Consider the following 17,575-nt stretch of genomic DNA (forward strand, 5'->3'; position numbering starts at 1 on the left):
AGGGATTGGCTAGCTTCACTAAGCATAATCTGCTCTAGTGCCATCCATTTCCCTGAAAATTCTATGATTTTGTCATTTTTTATTGCTGCATAGTACTCCATTGTGTATAGATGCCACATTTTTTTTATCCATTCATCTATTGAAGGGCATCTGGCTAGCATAATCTACTCTAGTGCCATCCATTTCCCTGCAAATTCCATGATTTTGTCATTTTTTAGTGCTGCGTAATATTCCATGGTGTATAAATGCCACGTTTTTTTATCCATTCATCTATTGAAGGGCATCTGGGTTGGTTCCACAGTCTAGCTATTGTGAATTGTGCTGCTATGAACATCGATGTGGCAGTATCCCTGTAGCATGCTCTTTTAAGGTCTTCAGGGAATAGTCCGAGAAGAGCCTGTGGGTCTTCTCCTAGAGCCATGGAATAGCTGGTTCCCATGGAGAGGGTCTAATAACTAATGACTCAAGATGTCAGAAGGATTAACTTCTCTCCTGGAAGTTGCCAGCTCAGCACGTGGCTCTTACAGTTCCAGCTAAGCCTTTGGACTAGTTTGATCCTGCATGTATATATGCCTGTAAATGCCTGCTTTTCTGTTCCGTGTCCCTGCCTCTGAAAGTGTACAGAAACTTTACAATTGCACACTTAGAAATCTCATGGGAAGAGCTGAGGTTTCTGAAGGGGGTGTGTGGACAGGTGAGCAGGGAGAAAGGACTAAAGACTATGCCTGTTTTCTGGGTGCAGAGAGTAGGAGAAGGGTAGGAAGAGCTATATAGGAGACTACAGGTTGCAGGGTAGAAGGCAGAAAGAGGTTGGAAACTAGTGGGAATCATGAGGGAATTGTTGAGAGCCACAGCCAAAGGGGCCCCAGCAAACTTCCAGCTGCCAGCAAACTTCAGACTGCCAGCTGATGATTGGCTCACAGCAGCCCCAGCAACATCTAGCTGATTGGCTCCTCTGCGGTGATGTTCATTGGGCTGTTTCCCTGCCCTTCAGACTGCCAGCTGATGATTGGCTCACAGTGGCCCAAGCAACATCTAGCTGATTGGCTCCTCCACGGAGCTGCTCATTGGGGGACTTCTTTGGCTCCGCCCAGCCAATCAGCCTCAAGAGCAGGAGGACTGTGGGAGGTGGTGAGGTTTGTGTGGGGGTGAGAGGCATGTGGGAAGCCGGTGGTGGCAGTTGGGCTCTGAGGGTTTTTTCCTGAGGAGCTGTTTTGTTTGGCGTTTGTAGTTCTAAAAATAAAGTTAGTTTCTTTTGACAAGTGGCTCCTGAATTGTGCCCAGCCAGACTGAGGCAGGAATGGTGAGGGGTAATGGTTGAGGGGAAATGGTATTGGTCCTACCTGGCCTTGCTGGCGGTTCCGACACTTTGTGGGGTCACAGCTACAGGCTATGCCACAGTCTGACTTTTGCTTCCTGCACCCACATTGCTTGTTTCCACACCAGCCCTTGCAGGAACACTACAAAACAAGTTTGTGGAAAGACACATTACTGAAAGGATTAGAAGCCTAGTTTAAAGTGCCTTCCCTTCACTTGCAAGCCTGTATAGAAAAGAAATGGAAAGTACCATCATCTCTATCAAACTTCAATCTCTTCAGTCATCTCTTTTTGTGAAATAATGATCACCAATAACTACCACAGGTTTAACTGAGAACATGTCATGCTTGGCAAATCCATTTTCTGTTTTGAATAGTATACTTGAAAGAGAAATGAGGGATAGCAATAATAATGCAAGGTGATTGATGGACTCCTTTTTTGTTTTGTTTGGTATTGGGGATTGAACTCAGGGGCACTTGACCACTGAGCCACATCCCCAGCCCTATTTTGTTATTTTATTTAGAGACAGGGTCTCACTGAGTTGCTTAGGGCCATGCCTTTGCTGAGGCTGGCTTTGAACTCACTATCCTCCTGCCTCAGCCTCCCAAGGCGCTGGGATTACAGGCATGCACCACCATGCCTGGCTTAGATTTCTTTTTTAAAAAAATATTTTTTTCTAGTTGTTGATGGATATTTATTTACATGTGGTGCTGAGAATCAAACTTAGTTCCTCACACATGCTAGGCAAGCGCTCTACCACTGAGCCACAGCCCTAGCCCTAATGTTTTATTTTGACAATTTTATGGGTAAAGAATTGCAAGCTGGATGGTAGTATACTTAGGTATATTTAAGGCCTGAGCATAGTTGCTTGATATATTTAGATCTATCTAACTGTATTTTCATCCAATTCACGTTTCTACATTTTGTCCAGTGTCAGCCTGGGCTTTTTTTTTTTTTTTTTTTTTGCTAGTGGGGATTTATCCTAGGGGTGCCTAACCAATGAGCCGCATCCCCAGACCTTTTTATATTTTATTAGAGACAGGGTCTTACTGAGTTGCTAAGTGCCTCATTAAGTTGCTGCAGCTGGCTTTGCACTTGTGATCCTCCTGCCTCAGCCTCCTAAGCTACTGGGATTACAGGTGTGCACCACCATGCCCAGCTCTTTGTCAGCACTTTAATCATTCAACATTTTAACAAAGAATTGATGGAATGAAATAAAATCATTTACATTTCTTAATATTTTTTAGTTGTAGATGGACATAATACTTTTATTTATTTATTTTTATGTGGTGCTGAGGATCGAACCCAGTGCCTCACATGTGCCAGACAAGTGTTCTACCACTGAGCTACAACCCCAGCCCAAATCATTTACATTTTATAGCACTTTATAGTTTTCAGAGTATTTTCATATATGTAAATATGAATTCTCACAACCAGTTTACAAGGTAGGCTTATTTATCAGCTCTAACAATAGCAAAAAGGATATTATTTTTTATACCTTTATTTTATTTATTTATTTTTATGTGGTACTGAGGATCGATCCTAGCACTTCGCACGTGCTAGACGGGTGCTGTACCGCTGAGCCACAACCCCAATGCTGGAAGGATTATTAATAGGTAAGAGAAAAAAGTTGCAATCCAAAAATATTTTGACAGGCTGGAATTATAAGTTGAAAGTAGAAAGAAAAGATCCAAATAGGAGTAAATTTGCTATTTGGGTCCCCCGCTTCAAATCATCCATATAAATATAATATGGAGAGAAATCTAACTTAAAAGTAGTTTGTGCAGAAAGTGCCTAAGGATTTGAGAGTGAGCAAACTCTCTGTGTCAACAGTGTGAAATAGCTGTCAAAAGGCAAATGTAGTCAGGCAGAAATTTGGAGTTCAGATCATATGGGGAGCAATTATATCATGATACCCTGGGTCAGTTGAAGCCTATTTGAAATAATGAATCCCATTTTAGGGCACCATAATTTTTCACATATACAAAAGCACAGACAACAATAATAAGAAAAACCTCACTCATGTCCCTACTAGCCCCTTAATAAGGTTTCCTACCCTGACCCTTTCTTAACCTCATTTGCCTCTCTCTCTCAGGAGTGAACAGTGTCCTGAATTACTGTAGGTGTTTATCATCCCTATGCATGTCTTTTACTGCATATGAATTTTTAAAAAAGTATTGTCTCAAATTTTAAACTTAATATAAATGGTAACTTATTTTATGTTGATACATTTAGCTTTAGTTAGTTGCATTCTAAAAACAGTTTATCTATTCTCCTGATAGTGACATTCTTCACCATTATAAACAAGGCTGTCATAGTAATAGATAACATTAATATGTGCCTGACATTCTTATAAAGGTTTCCCCTATATTAAACCCATTTAATCAATATGCATATTTTCTTTTACACACATTGAGTTTTTTTGTGCAAATATGTTTACTAAAGAGGGAATTAAACAAAAAAAGGTGGGTGACCAGATTATAGGAAGCAACGCTATAAGAAAAATAGTGGAATGGGTGGAACTGGCAGACATTATGTTAAGGAAAATAAGTCAGACACAGAGAAAAGTACCAAATGGTCTCTCTTATATGTTCAAGGTAAAAAGGAAGTTGACCTGAATGTAGAATAGTGATTAATATCAGTTGGGAAGGGTAAATACGTGGGGGAAGAGGGTGGAGGGTGGAAAAAGGGAGGTTGGATTTGATTAGTGCACAATATATGCATGTGTGAAAATTTCAAACTAAACCCCATGGATATGTATAATTAACATATATAAATAAAAATAAGATAATTACCTGAGTTTGATGGAGCATGCCTGTAATCGCAGAGACTTGTGAGGCTGAGACAGGATTGAAAGTTTAAGGCCAGCCTCAGCAACTTAGTGAGATCCTGTCTCAAAATTAAAAATAAAAAGGGCTGGGAATGTGGCTCAGTGGTTTAGCACTCTTGGTTTCAATCCCAGTACCAGAAATAACAATAATAAAATAAAATAATTATATAAAGAAAGAAAACGGTAGAAGAAACTGGGATAGTTTGGCCTGGAAGAGACAGGTAGGAGTCAGAAAGGACATCAATGAACTTCTAAAACCTGGTTTGATGCACAAAGCCCTTTTCTAACATCCCTGGTCTAGTTATCTGAAGCTCTATTTATCCAAAGATGATGACAGTTTCTATAACTTTTAACCCCAGGACCCAATTTTGCCATCTGGAATGACATGGAGTCAGTTTAATCTCATTTTCATGGCATAGTCATTCAAACATAATTATTTTACTCCCCAGATTTCCCTAATTCTGCACAAATCTAAAGATACTTAGTTTCCTCAATGATTTACCAAATGATATGATTTCCAAGTATCCTCATCACCCTGAGTACACACCAATTTTTCAAAGTTCATTTTTAATTGTGAGATCCAAAAATGAACACAACTTTCTTCACAGTGTGGAGTGTCCACTGTGAAATAGACTATGACAAACACCTTCCTTGCTATGGATCTGATAGTCTAGTTAATGAAGCCTAGGGTCACAGTTGCTTGTTTTTTTTCTTCTTATCACATCTTTGGAGCTGTTGATGATGGTTCATGCCAGTTATTCCAGCTACCTGGGGGGCTTAGGTAGAAGGATCCCAAGTTCAAGGGCAGTCTCAGCAACTAAGCAAGACCCTGTCTCAAAATAAAATTTAAGGGGCTGGGGATGTGGCTCAAGCGGTAGCGCACTTGCCTGGCATGCGTGCGGCCGGGGTTCCATCCTCAGCATCACATACAAACAAAGATGTTGTGTCCACCGAAAGCTAAAAAATAAATATTGAAAATTCTCTCTCTCTCTCTCTCCTCTCTCACTCTCTCTTTAAAAAAAAAAAATTTAAAAGGGGCTGGCACTGGGGCTGTGGCTCAGTGGTAGAGCACTTGCCTGGCATGTGTGTGAGTACTGGGTTTGATCCTCAGCACCACATAAAGATAAATAAATAAAAATAAAAGTATTGTGTTCATTTACAACTAAAAAAAAATTTAAAAGGCTGGGAGGGGCTGGGGTTGTGGCTCAGTGGCAGAATGCTTGCCTAGCACGTGCTAGGCCCTGGGTTCGATCCTCAGCACCACATAAAGATAAATAATGTTCATTTATGACTAAAAAATATTTTAAAATAAATAAAATAAAGTTACTGTGTTCAACTACTTCTAAAAATAAATTTTAAAAAACTAACTAAAAAGGCTGGGGATATGGTTCAGTGGTAGGAAGTGTGAGCCGCTAGATTCAATCCCTAGGACTGCGAAACCAAACCAAACAAGACAAAATAAAATATCTTTGTGGACTCATACTGAATTTGTAATCAAATTCAAGTCATTAATTCTTTATCATATGAGAATCATCACCTTTGCTCTGTAGTTGTAAAGATAAAGAAAACCATGAGAACATCTTATTTTTTACTGATTATGAGGATATTATGATTTAATAAAATTTGAAAATCAAAATCATGATTTTTAATAGTTGTATTTAATTTTCATTTTCATCATGTGGACAAGCCAGTTTATTTAACTAATCTCCTAATGTTATATACTGTTTTTTCCCCTGTACTAGGGATTGAACCCAAGAGTACTTTACCACTGCAGTTCCTTTTTTTTTTTTTTTTTTTTGAGATAATGTCTTGCTAAATTGCTGAGGCTGGCCTCCAACTTTGATTCTCCTGCCTCAACCTCTTGAGTAATAGGCATGTGCTACTGTGCCAGCTTAAGACTGTTTTCAAATAAATTGTTCACTAACATAAATCATGTTGCAGTGGATATCCCTGAATGACAAGGCCCTCCAATCTGCCCCTCTGACTTTACCTGTGCTGTTTGCTCTCTTCTACTTCTCAACACACTCTAGCCACTCATGCCTTTTCTACTGTTCCTTGAGATGCCAAGCTCATTCCTGTCATGAGCTCATTGCATTTGCTGTTCTTCCTCTGATTTTTTCCTGACTTTCTCTTTTGTTCAGATCTCAGACATCTATCCACTCTTTTCCTAACCCATCATTCTCAATGGTTTCTCTATATTTTCTTTACTTTTTCTACATCACCATCTAAAATTATTTTGTTTTTCTGTCTCTTTCCACAAGAATGTGTTTCATGAAGGCAAAGTTCTTAAACTCTATTGTTGTATTCTCAGTACCTAAAAACAGTACTTGGCATATAGATACTCACAAAAGTTTCGTTGAATGAATACATCTATTTACATACCAATGTGTAGTTCCTTAGTATAAATTCCTACATGTGTAGGAAGAAGTAGGATAGGATCAAAGGACAGGAAATCTTTTAAAGTATATGTGCTGTCAAAGCAAGAACAACAGGAACATTTTTAAGGCTGTTAATATTTTCAGGCGGGTGTATTGGTGCACACCTGTAATCCCAGCTACTAGAGAGGCTGAGGAAGAAGGATTGCAAGTTTGAGGATGGCCTTGACAATTTAGAGAGACCCTGTCTCAAAATAAAATTTAAAAAGGTCTGCTCAGACAGAGCACCTGCGGGTTCCACCTCCAGCATGAAAAATCATCATCATCACCATAATCTTAGTCATACTTGCCAACTCTAGTCATTATGATAATAAAAAAAAAATTAAGGGAGGATGGGAGGGAAAGGGAGATTACTAAGAAGTAAGATTAATCAAATTATGCATGGGCATGGGCATGTATAAATATGTCATAATGAATCCTACTATTATATATAATTATAACCACCAATAAAAAAATAAATGATATTGGGAATGGTGGTTCACACCTGTAATCCCAGTGACTCGGGAGGCTGAGGCAGGAGTACTGCCAAGTTCAAAGCCAGTCTCAGGAACGTAGTGAGGTTCTAAGCAACTTAGCAAGACCCCTGCCTCAAAATAAAAAAGTGCTGGGAATATAATTAAGTGGTAAAGTGCCTCTGGGTTCAATCCCTCATACCAAAATTTGTTTTTAAAAAGTGAAAAATTATTTTTTATTGTTTTCAATAAGACAAACAAAAGATAAAATTCTATGACATGTCCTAAAGATATCTTACCCGGATGACATTGGTCTATTGATGGTTGTAGCCTGGTTACATTCCTTCAGCCATTTACAAATTCATCTAAATGCTTAAAAATGTTCTGTTACCTTGTCCTTGTTTCTATATTTTATCCAAAGAGATAATATAAACAATGCATCTGAAGAACTGTCATAAAGAACAATAATTAGACTTTTACATTGCTGAGATCCATTGGGAAGCCAGGCACAGTGGTGCATGCTTGTAATCTCAGCTACTGGAGCAGTTAAATCAAGAGGATCACAAGTTTGAGGCCAGCCTCAGCAACTTAGGGAGACCCTGTCACAAAAACAAAAACACTAGGACAGCTCATTTCAGCTAAACAAGGAACATCTTTCTAACAAGTGGAATACAATGAGCTGCCTATGAGTTTACCCTTATGCTAGTTTTTTTTTTAAATGTTGATGGACCTTTATTTTATTCATTTATTTACATGTGGTGCTGAGAATTGAAACCAGTGCCTCACACATGCTAGGAAGGCACTCTACCATTGAGCCTCAACCCCAGCACTCCCCATGCTAGTTTTTAAGCAAGCAGAGGCTAAACACTCTGTAGTGGTAGTACAGACCAGCCATGACACACAGGAATATATATAGTCACATGAGTGTCACGTACATGAGGTGTAGCTTCATCCTTATTGTCTCTCATCCCAGGAATCAGGTCAGAATGTCAGAGAGGTAGTAAGACTTTGACACAGACATAACCGTATATGTATAATATATACGTGGTGTGTGTGTATGTGTGTGTGTGTACACCAACCACTGGCAATTTTGCAAGTCTGCAAACTCCTTTCCTCAGAGGCTTTAGACTGATGGACCCAACCTGATTTTCTCTCAAAATTGGGATTCATCTCACCACAAAGCCATGAAAAGCTAATTTCGGCTTTACTATAAATTACTGCAAATTCTGAACCTGCTTGGAATGCCTGCCCATGCCTTGAACCCACCCATGCTTGGCTCTCTGACCAGATAGCAGCCCTCCCTGAAACTTTAGTGATGCCTCACAAATCTTGGCCTTCCCTGGCCAGATAACGACCCTCTCTGAGGCTCTAATGGTCCTCATAAATTCTGATGTTGGGGCCAGCAAAAAATGTAAACTACCATTAGTGTTATGCTCGTCAGAGTTCTGTTATCTGTAACCCCCCTTTGTGTAACTTTCTGGGCTATAAAGCTGGGCTGCAGGAAAGCTGCTGCTGCTGTCTGTTTCCCGCGGTTTTGGGCGGGAGAGGCAGCCCAGGGGTCGAAATAATAAGCTTGCTTTAATTTGATTTTGATTGGAGTCAGTGGTCTTTTCTTGCGTCCTGGTCTAACAAGACCCTCTAACATTTTTTTTTTTCTGTGTGTACATCTGAACTCAGCCTTCAAATCTACATTCAGCTCATGCTTTCCACTTCAACCATAGTAAGGTGTCCATAAATGCTTGTTGAGGAAATGAAAGAAAGACATGCTCTGCCCCATTTTCTCTAATGTCCCAATACCCATTCTTCTAGCATTTTTAAATTTTTGCAATTTGCTATGCAATGTGCCAAAAATGTTCTCCCTGTTTGCTCAAGATGATACTTACCTTTCTATCTTATAATGCAGCAATAGTCACCTTTCAATGGCATCTTCCTAAATTAGGCCTTGTTAATTTGACTTTAAAAACCCAAAAACCCCTTAGTCCAGCTTCCAGAGATAAATATGCTGAGGTTCTAGTTATGCTTCTACTTCTTTGCCTTGTTTTCCCATTAAATTATGTTTTCTGGGGCCAAGGATGGACTCTTAGTCCCATTTTGAGCATGTGGTATGTTGCACTTCTGATGACTCTGGCTGAACAAATACCTTAATACCACACAAGTACCTATTCCTTCCAACTTGCTTCAGCTCTGGTATTGTGGCTTTACAAGGCTCAGTTCCCCATGTGGTGAGCTATCAGCTAATCAGATCAAATAAGCTTCTAGGAAGCCAGCTAAGGTAATGTGTGAATTGTTCTTTGTAAGTGGAATGTGGCTGTAGGGCACAGCTGGGGTAGTGGTGGTGAACTGTAGTGCCTAGGAAGTTAATATTTCAACATAAAACATCTATGTTTGATAATTGTGTAGGTCTATCATTGTTTAAGTAAATAAAGCATGCCTCAATGTCAGATTGTTCCTAACTAGACTTAACTTGGTGTGTTTGATCTTAATTATTAGCATTTTCTGTAATTCCCTTAGCCCCTTAGCCTAGTGAGCAAAAATCACTATAATAGGCAAGAAAGATAAATTACCCACTGAGCTTCTGATCTGCAGTTTTTACTGACATGATATCATTGGTAGAAACAAACTGTACTCAGAGAATATTCAGTTTTAAATCCCATTATTTAGTTTTATGACCTTGCGAAAGATCATTACCTTTCTGTGGGTCTGAGGTCTAGCTATAAAATGCAAATAATAAATATCTCAGTGGATATTTTGTGATGATTAAAAGATTACATAAATGAGAATGATTTGTAAACTATAAAGTGCTCTAAAAATATGAAGGACTGGTATGATCGATTTTTAATCAGCTTCAAGAAATGGTATAGAACACTACCTACTCAGGCTAGGAAGATCCTGAGAAAACAAAGAGAGCCACCTTGTACACTCAGGCTGCCCTCCCTCTCTGTTGGCCCTAGGCTTTACACAGAGCTGGCCCAACAAATCCCCCTTAGGGGAGTCAATGACTCTGAATGGGATCCAAGGGGCTTGGATGCAGGATAGGGGCCAGAACATTCCTAGATTAAGAAAACTATCTCACTGACAGTGAATATAAATGAGTAGAATCCTTAACTGACTTAAAGAGCTGGCTCCTACCCCTTGGGTGTTCTTCTTGGACACCTTAACTAATTTTGCTGGCTTCCATTCTTCATCGTCTTCATCTTCACCATCACGATCACCATCACGATCACCATCACGATCACCATCACCATCACCTTCCTCATGTTCATGGATAATATTTAGATCCTTGATGTCCATGCTTTGCTCTATGAACTTTTCTTTAACACGGGAAGGTTTTGGCTAAGAAAAAAGGTTTGAAGTGATTATTTAATAAAAATTAAATAATACATATGGTATCATATCTTCCCAGTAGCTGCTTCCAGCTATATTCTCAAAGCAGAGATTTCAGACTCCTCAAATATATCCCACTTGTCTTTACCAATCAGAAAAAAAAAATTGCTTTAGCCTTTGGCCTCACAGAGTCTTTGAAGGGATAGAAACTGGATGCTGATCAATCTGAGGGAGGAAGGGAGGACTCATGATGTGATGAGATAAGGATTTTTGGATGGACAGCTGAACATTGCTCTTTTTTCCTTCTCCTCCTCCTCAGTTGTATTATATAAAGCCAATTCATGGACAAAAGTCAGAATTCTTTTTTTTTAATATTTTTCTTTAGTTGTAGATGGACACAATGACTTTATTTTATTTATTTTTATGTGGTATTGAGGATTGAACCCAGTGCCTCATGCATGTTAGTCGAGCACTCTACCACTGAGCCACAACACCAACCAAAAGTTAGACTTCTGAGGAAAAAAAACACACCTATTTTTCATAGGACTCTATAATTCTACTTAGGACTCAAAGAAAAACTGAGATTTAGAATTTGGGTATTTTAACTGTTAACCGTTAAAAAAGGTAATTTTGCATACTCACCCTGAACTTGGGCTATGCAAAGTTATCGTAGGTATTAAGCATTTTACCTTGGGTGGGATATATTCAAAGGAAGAGTCCGGAGATAGAAGGTTATCCTTAGGAAGATGAGGTTTTGTTCTGCTGGCTACTTGGAGGAGGGTCAGTTTCTATTTGAAAAAGAGAGACAGAGAGTAAAATGTAGGCAGCTTTTAGGAGTGCTCATGGCTAAAACACCAAAATTCCAAACATTTTTTTTTAATGGTGCTGGGGATAGAACCCAGGACTAAGTGCATGCTACACAAATGCTCTACCACCGAGCTACATTCCCAGTTCAGCCAGCTCAATTTTAAACCACAGTAAAGTGAGGCAGGCTTAGAGTAGGTTCAAGGACTCCTACTTTCTAAGATTGTTATCTGATCAAAAAGAGGCATATTTTAAAACTTGTGTTTTTACCACTTTGAAATGCACATGATTGGGTCACATGGAAACACAATGTAGACCTCAAAAAGTACAGCTAAATCACCAAATTAAGGGTTGTTCCTAAGTGGTGGCCTCAGTGGCAACCAGCTGTCCCAGGGCCTTATCAAGTCGATGGGGAACTCTATTACCTGCTTCATGAGTTCATTCTCTTGGAGAAGCTGCTGATTTTGCTCACATACTTCTTGCATTTTCTTGAGTTCTTCATCCTATTTCCAGATAGTGTAGTGATAGGTGGGGTTATTTTTGGCACTACGTGTAGGTTACTAAAGAACTCAATTAGATTAAAAAAAAAAAACATACTGCTGCCAAGTTCCTGGCAACAGATGGTTTTTCCATAGCAGGCACTGGCACCCAGAAAATTACCTTACTCCCAACTTCTAGGTGTCCTAAATACCTCTTTTTTAAGGGATTGGGGTGAACCCAGTGGCAGTCTAATACTGAGCTGCATCCCCAGCCCTTCATTTTTTATTTTGAGACAGGGTCTTGCTAAGATGTCTAGGCTGGCCTTGATCTTGTGATCCTCCCACATAGGCTTCCCAAATTGCTGGAATTTCAATGGAATACCACTTCTATTCCAATGTTCCTCATCAGCACTAACCACACTTGTAGGAACCGTGGACTCAGTCTGAGAAGTCTTCCTTATTCTTTTCCATTCTTTAGCCTCATATTCTGTATTCACATCAGGATGCAGATTCAGAAATCCACAGAACTCGTTAGCTCTGTTTCCTGAAGCTACAAATGCTTCTATTCATCCTATTGAACATAGACTAGACAGTTTATTTCCAAGTCTCATAAGCCTTATTAAGCTTCCTGGTGCTTACTACAACTGGATCCATACATATAACCTTAACAAGTTCGATTACACCTTATGTGGGAGGTGCCAAGGAAACCCTAGGGATGGTATTGCAGGAGAAAGATTCTAAGTTGGACAAAAAGTGCTCCAACTTGCTACTAAAGGGTGTGGTGTTCTTAGTCTCTGCAAGAAAATCCAGACCCCAGGCATTTTACAAACATGTCAGGTCTCAGCTCAGAACAAGCTCATGAAGATATAATTGTCCCTAGGATTCTAAGTAACTATTAGATAATTTCACTGTCTCAGCTTTTTAGAGTTCAGTGTTGACACAATAGAAACAGGAGGCCTCAAAGTCTGGTATGGAGTATATATTGGTGTTATGGTACCAAAAACAAGGTGATCCTGTATATGGCTACATTCTGATTATCTCTTATCTAATCAAGTAGGGACAAAAAGCAGTAGAGGCTACCATTTTAAGCCTTTCTTCAGTAGTTCTTACTCTCTGCTGCAAGTACAATGGTCTAAATGAGACACGATTCTTGATGAGGCATGTGAAACCCTCCTCTGGAGACCTTTCCTGTCTTCTCATACCTGACACTTCAGTGTGCTCAGCAGCTGCTGCTCCTTTTCACTGATTGACTCCTCCAGCTGCTTCTCTGCCACTTGGCTTTGCTGTAGCTGGCTAAGAAGGTACAGCACCTAGAGAAAGACACAATCCATAGTAGTATCGGAGGAACCAGGGGAAAGAAGGATTTTCACCTAGTTCAAGCAGTGATCCAGGTGACTCCTTCATGATTTATAGGCAAACTGTTCTTTTTGCTCTATGGCTTGAACAGCAACAATGTTTCTCAGCACATTAATCTTGGGATTCAAGCCAGAAGCTAAGAGCCATTACCATGGGTAGGTATGAACTTAGGTATATCACTTTTCTCTGTTTCATGTTTCTCATTTGCAAAATTTAGAAAACAGCACATGCACTTTTGAAGGAAACTCATTACCCCCCACTACTTTTTTAAGCTAACAAAGGGCAATGACAGCTTTGTGTCTGTATCTAGCTTCTTGGCTTGTCAGTGTACCTTCTCTTGGTGCTGTTGCTCCATTCTGACCAGCTCAGCTTGTAACTCTGTCTCTATCTCGGCAAAACGATTTCGTTCCTCATACAGCATCTTCTGCATGTCCACACAGCTGGCCTTGCTCTGTTTCAGGCTGCTTTCAAGCTTGCTGACCTGTATTTTGGAGGAGACCAGCTAAAAGAGATAAAAGAGATCAATTTATTTGGAGAATAACCCACCTTTCCCCTTTCATTAGGCAGGAACATACTAGCTTTCTTTAAATGGTCTGAGGAAAGTGTCTTCATGTGTAATTCCATTCTTATTTTTTCATGTCATATGGATTCTAACAGTGAATATTAATAGGACTACTGTTCTGCTCCTAGGCCAAGAGTCCATATTTCTGCTGTGACATGTATTTGAGTTCTGGAAGCAATAGCTAAATTCATTTTATATCTTGCTCTCCCTTAAGGTCCAAATAAACCTAACCTGAACAGTATATGATGATTCCAAAATTCTGATATTTAAGTCTGAAGAGAAATTGACATGACACACCCTTATGTCCAATTCTGTCCTGTCTCAGAATGTCTGTGTTCACACGTCAGAACTTGTAGACACTTTAGCTGAAACTGCAGATCTGGCTCTTCAGGCTGGATTCATATCCTGTGCTGGCCTAGTTTTGCATTTACTACTAGCCCAGATGGTGAACATCATAAATACCAGCGTTCACAAACCTAATCAAGATTTCTTAGTAGAACAAATCTGCTAACCTAACACCAAAATGTGAAAGGGTAGCATTACTTTAACTTGTGGATTCAGATGGATTTTATGCTTGTCTTGAGTGAAAAATGCCTCAATCACTAGAGGTTATTAGTTTTCACTCCTCTTGTGACAATGGAAGACGATGCATTATTTTAAGGTCACTGAAGATAGCTTTTCCTTAAAATGAATCTTTATATGTCAAAAGATGTTTAGGTTTTCTCTTTTCAAGACTGTATTTTAAAGTTTTTGAATATACATCTCATAGGTCTTTTAACAAATAGTACAATATAATGATAGTTTATGTTTAGCCAGTAGCCCACTATGGCATTCTGGCCTTTTTCTAAGAGCAACAGTTAACATTTATTGAGCACTTGATTTATGCCAAGCATGATAAGTATCAATTTGAGTCATATTATATTTTTTGTAAATGACTGGCCTCTACTTGTTTATATCAACTTTTTTTATTTTTTCAATTTTATTAATTTATTTAGATGTTGGGTGGGCCTTTATTTTGTTCACTTATTTATATGTGGTGCCGAGAATCAAACCCAGTGCCTCGCACATGCCAGGCAAGTGCTCTACCACTGAGCCACAACACCAGCTCCTGCTTATATCAACTTAAAAAAAAATTTTAAGTTATAGATGGACACAATACCTTTATTTTATTTATTTTTGTGTGGTGTTGAGGATCGAACACAGGACCTCACACATGCTAGGCAAGCACTCTGCCACTGAGCTACAGCCCCAGTCCGCTTATATCAATTTTTATGCAATAAACTCTCTAATGTTAGTATCACTGGATTTTTCCATGAAAAGTGGCAAGAAGCTGGGCACAGTGGTGCATGTCTGTAATCCCAGTGGCTTGGGAGGCTGAGCAGGAGGATCATAAGTTCAAAGCCAGCCTCATCAACTTAGGGAAGCCCTGTCTCAAAAATAAAAAGGGCTAGGGATGTGGCTCAGTGGTTAAGCACCCCTGGGTTCAATCCCTTGTACTGAGAGAGAGAGAGAGAGAGAGAGAGAGAGAGAGAGAGAGAGAGAGAGAGAGAAGAAGAAGAAGAAGAAGAAGAAGAAGAAGAAGAAGAAGAAGAAGAGGAGGAGGAGGAGGAGGAGGAGGAGGAGGAGGAGGAGGAGGAGGAGGAGGAGGAGAGAGAAAGAACTGGCGAGGACATGATGATAGTATTCCAAAGCTATCTTGTTTCTTTCATTTTTGTGGTACTAGGGATTGAACCCAGTGATGCTCTAACACTGAACTATATTCCTAGCCCCCTTTTATTAGTTTTTAAAAAATATTTATTTTTTAGTTGTAGGTGGACACACAATATCTTTATTTCATTTTTTTTAAAGAGTAAGAGAGGGGAGAGAGAGAGAGAGAGAGAGAGAGAGAGAGAGAGAGAGAGAGAGAGAGAGAATTTTTTTTTAATATTTATTTTTTAGTTCTCGGCGGACACAACATCTTTGTTGGTATGTGGTGCTGAGGATCGAACCCGGGCCGCACGCATGCCAGGCAAGCGCGCTACCGCTTGAGCCACATCCCCAGCCCTTTATTTCATTTTTATATGGTGCTGAGGATTAAACTCAGTGCCTCACATGTGCTAGGCAAGCACTCTACCACTGAGCCACAACCCCAGCCCCCCTTTTCATTAGTTTTGAGACAGGGTCTTTTGCTAAGTTGCTGAAGCTGGCTTCCAACTTGTGACCCGCATGCCTTAGCCTCATGAGTCACTGGGATTACAGGCATGTGCCACCACACCTGGCTCCAAGGTATTTTATTTGAACCTACCTAACCAGATCCCTAATTGTTGGTAGTAAGAGTGATAGTTACCTCTCCAGTTAAATATTTCAGGGCACACTTGGCTTCCAGAATTGTAGCAATATTCTCCCAACGTTGTTTTGGCCTGTCTTCACTTTCTGCATCCAGTAGCTTCTGCTGTAGGTCAGCAATCTGAGCACTCCTTCACAAACAGAAACAGTCAGTTTTGTTGTGAATAGCTTCAATACCAGGAAGAAGAAGAACTCTGAGCAGAAACTTTAAAGTGGTTTATGAATGGAGATATCGGTTAAATAATGACTGAGTCATCTGGTTAGAATTTTACATAGTACCTAAAAATTGGTTACAAATGGACTCCAGGAGATTATCCAAATGGTTTTTATTTTATTAAATACTGGTTGAAATAAATAGGTCATATATACCGAGACTTGGAAAGATATATTATGGTAAGGCCTGTATTGTAGTAGACTGACTGACTATACTATGACTTTGTCATGAAGCCCTATAAATTTGGACTGTATAACAATAGCCCACCCATGGAAGGAAGAGATTCAGGTTGGAGACCTGAAGGAAAATCTCACAAGAATAGGTAGGTGTTCTTTGCTGGAATCAAATACCAAATTGATACCCATGGCTGGTATTATAGGAAATTATTGTTTATTTTGGTACTGGGAGCACCAGGGGGCACTTTACCACTGAGCCACATCCTTAGTCCTTTTTATTTTTTATTTTGATACAGCATCTCACTAAGTTGCTGAGGCTGGCCCTGAACTTGCAATTTTCCTGCCTCAGCCTCCAAAGTTGCTAGGATTATAGGCATGCACCATCATTTCCTACAATGAGAGATTATTTTAAAATGCCTTCCACAGGACTGAGAAGTTTCTATGACTAGATACCCTGACCCTCGTTAGAAATTCCAGATACTTTCCAATCAAGTATGGCCTAGAAGAAATTCTATATAATATTTCAGTTTTATTAATAACTTCCTTTTCAAATATGCTGTTTCCAGTGAGAGGGAGAATACCAGCATGTGCTTAACTTGTGATACTATGTTAGATTCCTATAAGGAAGATGGGACAGAAGTAATCTAAGATGGTTTTTCTCATATTTGGTGGTCTCAGGACCCCATTCATTAAAAAAAAAAAAAAAAACACGTTGAGAACTTCTAGAAATTCTATTCATATAGGATACACCTATAGTTATTTATAGTATAAATTCAAACTGAGATGAATTTAAATATTAAATTCACTTAAAATTTAAAAATTCATTACATATAAACATTTTAGGGGAAATAGCTGTATTTTTCAAGACAGAAAAAGATTTAGTGAGAAGAGTAAGATTATTTTCCATTTTCACAGATCTCTGTATAATTTAGTAGAAGACAATTGGCTTTTCACATCTCCCTCTACTCAATCTTTTGTGACATGTTGTTCCAGTTGATGTAAATAGAGACACTCTAACCTTACATGGATATGTAGTTTGAAAAGGGAGATGTATTTTGGTAGCCTTTTCAGATAATTGTGGATACAAGTAGTAGTTTCATAAAAGTTAGTTACAATGTGGAATCTAAAACTATTATTATTTTACTTTTATTTTTAAAAATTAAATTTTCAGCTGCTACATAAAACATGAAATCTATACATATTAATGGGGTACCATGTGATGATATGATAATGCATATATTATATAATAATTAATTCAGGTTACACATAACTATTACTTCAAACACCTGTAATTTTTTATA

The 17,575-nt window shown here is 39.1% G+C and overlaps 1 protein-coding gene across 1 annotated transcript in view; it reads right to left on the reverse strand.

Moving 5' to 3' along the window:
- KIF4A (kinesin family member 4A) overlaps positions 1 to 17,575 on the reverse strand; it is a 137,858-nt gene that overhangs the window by 3,100 nt on the left and 117,183 nt on the right. Inside the window, exons 23-29 of the mRNA XM_081278116.1 lie at positions 15,886 to 16,015; positions 13,329 to 13,499; positions 12,844 to 12,951; positions 11,588 to 11,665; positions 11,048 to 11,146; positions 10,164 to 10,367; positions 1,344 to 1,460 (exon numbers count right to left, since the gene is read on the reverse strand). Coding sequence (XP_081134242.1) covers positions 1,344 to 1,460; positions 10,164 to 10,367; positions 11,048 to 11,146; positions 11,588 to 11,665; positions 12,844 to 12,951; positions 13,329 to 13,499; positions 15,886 to 16,015 — 907 coding nt within the window. The remainder of the gene's footprint in view (positions 1 to 1,343; positions 1,461 to 10,163; positions 10,368 to 11,047; positions 11,147 to 11,587; positions 11,666 to 12,843; positions 12,952 to 13,328; positions 13,500 to 15,885; positions 16,016 to 17,575) is intronic.

The sequence above is a fragment of the Spermophilus citellus genome (genome assembly GCF_964194105.1).
Source record: "Spermophilus citellus genome assembly, chromosome: X".
Classification (NCBI taxonomy): domain Eukaryota; kingdom Metazoa; phylum Chordata; class Mammalia; order Rodentia; family Sciuridae; genus Spermophilus; species Spermophilus citellus.